The sequence below is a fragment of the Rhynchophorus ferrugineus genome, unplaced genomic scaffold (genome assembly GCF_030347505.1).
Source record: "Rhynchophorus ferrugineus isolate W39M unplaced genomic scaffold, kcgeb_rfMv2 rfM9, whole genome shotgun sequence".
In the NCBI taxonomy this organism is placed as follows: Eukaryota; Metazoa; Arthropoda; class Insecta; order Coleoptera; family Curculionidae; genus Rhynchophorus; species Rhynchophorus ferrugineus.
In genome coordinates, this window is record NW_027472588.1 from 28,698,363 (window position 1) to 28,704,628 (window position 6,266).

Below are 6,266 nucleotides of genomic sequence, written 5' to 3' on the forward strand. Positions count from 1 at the left end.
AAGTATAGACGACACATATTTTTAGCAACTTTTCATATTGTTCTTATTTCTATTAGGCCTGGAAGTATAGTAGCCAAGTTCAGAGTAGCGTGGAACTACAAGGAACATACGTACAATAGCAAGAACGACATTGACAACGAAATTGCCGGAGAAATCAATGATATCAGTAAGAACAACCGAGAATACATCGACGAGTACCATTTGGCGCCAAAATTGATACAATCGGACAAAATAAACGATATATGTCAAAATAACAATAACGGATGTCAATATAAGTGCGTCTTCGATTATGCGCAACGGCTCGATTTCATGTGTATATGTCAAGAGGGAAAAGTCTTGGATGAAGATGGAAAATCCTGCATCTCGGAAAACAGCGCCGTTTTAGATGAAAGCGAGACCCATATGAACCAACACGAACACTTCTTCCCAAGCACACATCAAGCAATTGCAGAACCGGCAACTGAGCCCTCTGCAGAGCCAGCGTCTCATTACGATAATGAACATTCTGGCGAACATCCAGCTTATTACCCTCCTGAAACTGCAGCTGAACCCACTGCTGAACCATCGGTAGAGCCAGCTGCTGAGCCTGCTGCTGAACCAACTGCCGAGCCAGCGGCAGAACCATCTCCGGAACCATCAGCAGAACCAGAACCAGCTGCTGAACCCGCTGCTGAGCCAGCTGCAGAACCAACTGCTGAACCCTCTGCAGAACCAGAAGCAGCTGTTGAACCAACTGCTGAACCTGCTGCTGAACCCGCTGCTGAGCCAGCAGCAGAACCAACTGCTGAACCCTCTGCAGAACCAACTGCAGAACAAGCTGCCGAACCCGCTGCAGAACCAGCTGCTGAGCCAGCTCCTGAACCTACTGATGAACCCGCTGCAGAACCAACTGCCGAACCAGCGGCTGAACCTACTGCTGAACCCGCTGCAGAACCTGCTCCTGAACCAAGTTCAGAGCCTGCTGCTGAACCCACTGCAGAACCAGCTGCTGAACCTACTGCTGAACCAGCTTCAGAACCAGCTGCTGAACCCACTGCAGAACCAACTGCTGAACCTGTTCCAGAACCCACCGCTGAGCCGGCTGCGGAACCAACTGCTGAATCAACCGCTGAACCGGCGCCAGAGCCAATTGCAGAAGAACCTGCTGAGAAGTCTCTAGAACCAGAGACTAAGCCTGCTACTGAATCTATTTTAGTGTCGATCACTGAAATAAATCCGGAGTCTATTAATGAACATTCTGTAGAACCCGCTGCTGAACCTACCGCTGAACCCGTTGCAGAGCCAATTGCCGAAGTAGTGACTACACTAGCTTCATTCGCCACTGGTGAAGTACCGGCCCAACCAACTACGGAACCAACTGATCAAGCTACTGTCGAACAATCAGAAGAACATTCTGTAGTAAATTCTGATCCAGTCACCAAATTTAGTATTGAATCAATGGAAGAACCATCGACCGAACCTGCTGCCCCATCATCTGCAGAATCAATGGACCATATAATTAAAAATGTTATATATACTACTGTGGAGTCAGATACTGAAGTTGGTACGCGACTCTCCATGAATCCATCCACAGATGCAGATATCGATAAAGCATCTGGAATTGATGTCGATTCAACGAGCGTAGCAACAGAAACGTCCATCGAGTCTTCTACCAAAGATTCTTTTGAAATTATTGCACAAACCGCTCAAGCAAACAAACAAAACTCTCAATTGTCTATCCAAAAAAACACTGATGATCCAGCTGCCGAATCACCTTTAGAAAATAACATAAAAACCAACACTGAAGAACAAAGTACCGAGTTTGTTCCAACTACCTCAAACGGCATTCCATCAGATTTACAAATGGATTCTAAAAGTACCGAAAACGTTAATATCGAACACAGTTCTAACATAATTCTTGAACAAAACACTAGATCATCAATGGAACCAAACAATGAAATGGAACAATCAGGCGAGCAAGAGTTGAAATCAATGGCAGAAGAACATATGAAATCATCAACAGAAACAAACATAGAAATAAAGCCAGTCATTACTCATGATGACAATGCCGCTTTGGAAGAAAGTTCAAGCGTTGAGGATCAAACCACGTCATATTTGAATATGCGAAATGAAATAGAAAAAATAAGCAAAGAAGTTGTTCACGAACACCAACCAGCTCCAGAAGAAACAACAAACCACGATCAGCTAAACAAAGAAGAAATCCTAACTATAGCACCTGAACATAATGAAGAGAGCTTCAATACCAAAGAAATATCCTCATCAAATTTATTAGAACCTGAGCTAGAGCATGAACACGCAATAACTACTGAAGAAGACCCAACGATGCAACATTTTGAAAACGAAGAGGCAACCTATTTAGAGCCAAGTTCTCCAACTCCAACGAATCCAAAAGTGGAAACAACCACAAATACGGAAAAACACCCCGAAGACATTAACGAAATCAAAAGCAATGATGATTTAACCATCACAGGGATCGACTCCAGTCTAGGCACGGGCAGAGCTATTTCAGAAGGTCGTTCATCGAAATCGGAAGATGCATTCATTGATGTTGATGTCGTACACGAACAATCGACAGGTGACAAGCCAGATGATGATAGTACAACTACCAGCAAGCCTAAAGAAGAAACTCAAACATCTAGTTCAATGTCCAACGATGGCATACCTGGCATAATAAAAATTGTAACACCTGAAGCTGAAATTGTTACCACTAACGGTTCACCTCAGGAAGTAAAAATTGAAGCAACAACACAAAGTCATGAAGAAATTATTTCAAAAGAATCAACAACAATCATAAACCTAGCGGGAAGTAACCCAGCGACTAGTGAATCGGACATAAGTCCGATTGCACCAGAAGCTATAGACGGCATACCTACACAGCACCAAGCAGATCACTCCGCTACAGAAAATATGTCGCCTTTCTTACCAGAAATTGAGAATGATACATTCGTAAATATTTTACATTCCGGAGATCACTGGTACCCATTCCACAACGACACGGAGAGGACGGAATATGACGAACATGATCCAAAGAGCGCCGAAAGTCCAGAGTTCAATGATATTGTTGAAAACGAAATAACTCAGAGCAATGGAAGACATTTAGACGATAAGTTAACAACAGCTGTGACAACAACTTCTGCTCCACAAGATATCAACAAGAGTGTACATGTCGTTATTCCTGATTCTCCAATAACTGAATCTACATCAACCGAAAATAATGTATTAACAGAAACTATAACTACAGTTGCACCAATTCCAGACAATAACGGACAGGCCGTTGATTCTGAAATTACAGCAGTAACTGAAAACAACATGCCACCAGTAGTTATAATACCAACCTCCACTACTCAAGACAACATTATTAATGAACCGGAAGTTGCTACTGAGGCTCCATTAACAAGTATTGGATCAAGCGAAAATATCGCACTATCTGAGGATGCGACAACTACAGTTTTAACTCCTCAAAATAACATATTTTTCGATGAAAATTCTCACGAAATTCATTTAACAAATATTATATCAACTGAAATTAATACTCCATCTAATGTTATGACAACAACCGTTTCTCACGAAAACGATATTAGTCATAGAGAGCAAAGTATACCTGAAGCTAAGCCAACAATGACTGCATCAAATGAATACGAATTTCCACCCACGGAGCATAATCCTGAAACTGACACTACCATTGGAAAAATGTCTGATTTGGCATCGATTCCCGAAGTCACAACTGTAAGGAACATAGATATAACAGAAGAAAAGGTACATACAACGGACATTCCAATGCACAGCGAGCTGACAACTAGAATACAACAAATGTTCCCGCATGACATCGTAACGATGCTGTATAATTCGATTGCTAATACGAACGCAACAGATACAGCAACGACTCAGTCATCTCAAGAAAATATTATCGTAAACGAAAAAGAAACAACTACACTTCCACAAGGCAATAATATATCAACGGATGAAAATAAAGGCGATGAAACAAATGACACACTCAATACTATTATCACGAGGAACGATGAGACTACTTCAGCGAAAGAAGCGGAGAACAAAACTTCAGATATACCGACCATTCACGTAGCCGTATTTCAAGACAGCAACTTATCAACTAATGAAGTGACAACGGCGGCTAATCCAGAAAATTTAACGAAGCCTCAACATGTTCCAGAGGAAATAATTCATAATGACACCAATAATAATAATAAAGAACAAGAACAAAATATTATTCATGATAACACTGAAACTGTTACTTCATATAGTGAATCAAGCGCAGAAGATCTATTAGCAATTGACACAACCACTCTGGAATTTGATAAAATAACTGTTCCAAATAATATGACACATGGGAGCGTAAATCCAGCTATTGATCACATGGTTAAAGAAAATACGGAAACAGCAATCGTTACTGAACAAACTACAATGGATGCGGACCCCATCACGGCTTTAATATTGTCTCGATCAAATATGACCAACGATGTTGAAGCATCAGTAGCATCCTCCCCAAAAACCAGTCAAGAAATGAACTACTCAAGTGAAATAAATATAACTTCTACTATGAGCAGTATCGGAATTACTTCTACCGAAGATCAATCAGTAGACGAATCAGGCAAAGCCAATGTGGATATATTAAATACGTTAACACCCAGTGTCACAGAACAGCCAAATCTAATAAAAGAACAATCCGAATATAAACCAGATAGTTCGACTCCCGTGACAGAAGAAAATACAAAAGAAGTAAGCGCCGTTAACACAGTCAATGTTATTAGTAATTCAGACAATCAAGCTCAAGAACAAAACAGTTCATCGGCGGAAAAAATAGAAGATCTGTCAGTAGATCCCCTCGATTCCTCGAACAATATTTCTTCCAGTAATGTGAATAATCCCGATCTGGCAACGACAACAATAAACACGCACGAAAGGTGAAAATATATTCTGATATCTTAAAATGTAACGGGTTCAGTTGTGTATTATATAATAAATATAAAATTTTACCAGATTAATATTCTAAAATATTAGGTTATTATTTGAAAAATATATTTTTAAATGTGATATAAATCATCATGTTAAATATTATGTTGTACTGATATTAATATGTACGAACCACGAACTGATATCATCCTAAGTGAATGCAAGTGACGTTTGGCATTTCTTACAAAAAAAAACTAATGCCAGTATAAATCACTGACCACATGCCTACATCGAATTATTTGTGGATAAGAATAATCATGTAAGCTCGAATTTATCACTATATATATAAATATTGTTTCTTGTTGTCAATAGTTTACGGATTAAATCTTTAAATATTATAACTTAAGACATCAATTTTTTTTCTCTAGCACTGTTATTCAAATTGTTGTACCTAAAAATTGTACTGTATACTTTACTTAACACACCCATTCTGAGGCTCATATCACTATGTATCTTGAATCATGTAAATATTGTATATTTAAATTGTATTTTTAATAAATAAATGTATCATAATAATAGTTGAGTTAAATATTATAATGAAACATATTTGGAAGAAAAACGATGACTAGTCAAATATTTTTGTGTCAATAGTATCAAGATGACAAAACGTTTCTAAAAAAATTTTGTATTCTTGATTATGTCAATATAACTACTATATTATCCCCTAAAAGTGTGTTTTCATCATTGTATTTATGTATAATAATAAAGAAAAGTAATAGAGAACTGGAGACAAAAATAAAAGTATGGAAAAATAAAATTAGCGTTGTCAATAGTCAAAAAAGTAATCGACTAAAAATAGTAATTATTAATAATAATTTAATACTAACATTTAAAAGGCTTGAATCATCTAGAGACACAGAGACTCAGAAACATCTAGAGACTTAGAAAATTGAAAAAGTCAACCCTAAGGCTGTTATATTAATATACATTGTTTTTGCAATGATATTACAACACTTACATTACATATTACAAACAAAACGTAAAACCATAAATTAAAAACATGATTAGTCCAAAAAAATAGTTGCGACTAAAACCAGTATCAATTGGTTTTCGTTCGATAGTTTCAGAAAACTAATAAATATCAAGATATAGAGAAATCTCCATCACTCAATAAACCAAAAAACCAATTGCTTTATAATTCAATACATAAATAAAAATATTGCATTTCCTATAAAATATATTTAAAACAAAAAACAATTTTTTTCTTTGGGGTCCCATCTGTGTCAAGAAGGCTATACTAACATATAACATAATATCATCCCACTGTTACTGACATCTATTATTCACTGCCGAACTTT

The 6,266-nt window shown here is 37.7% G+C and overlaps 1 protein-coding gene across 1 annotated transcript in view; it reads left to right on the forward strand.

Annotated features, from left to right (window-relative positions):
* Positions 1-5,484, forward strand: part of LOC143202586 (uncharacterized) — a 105,568-nt gene extending 100,084 nt beyond the window's left edge. Inside the window, exon 7 of the mRNA XM_076414199.1 lies at positions 57-5,484. Coding sequence (XP_076270314.1) covers positions 57-4,923 — 4,867 coding nt within the window. The 3' untranslated portion in view covers positions 4,924-5,484. The remainder of the gene's footprint in view (positions 1-56) is intronic.
* Positions 5,485-6,266: the final 782 nt, after the last annotated feature.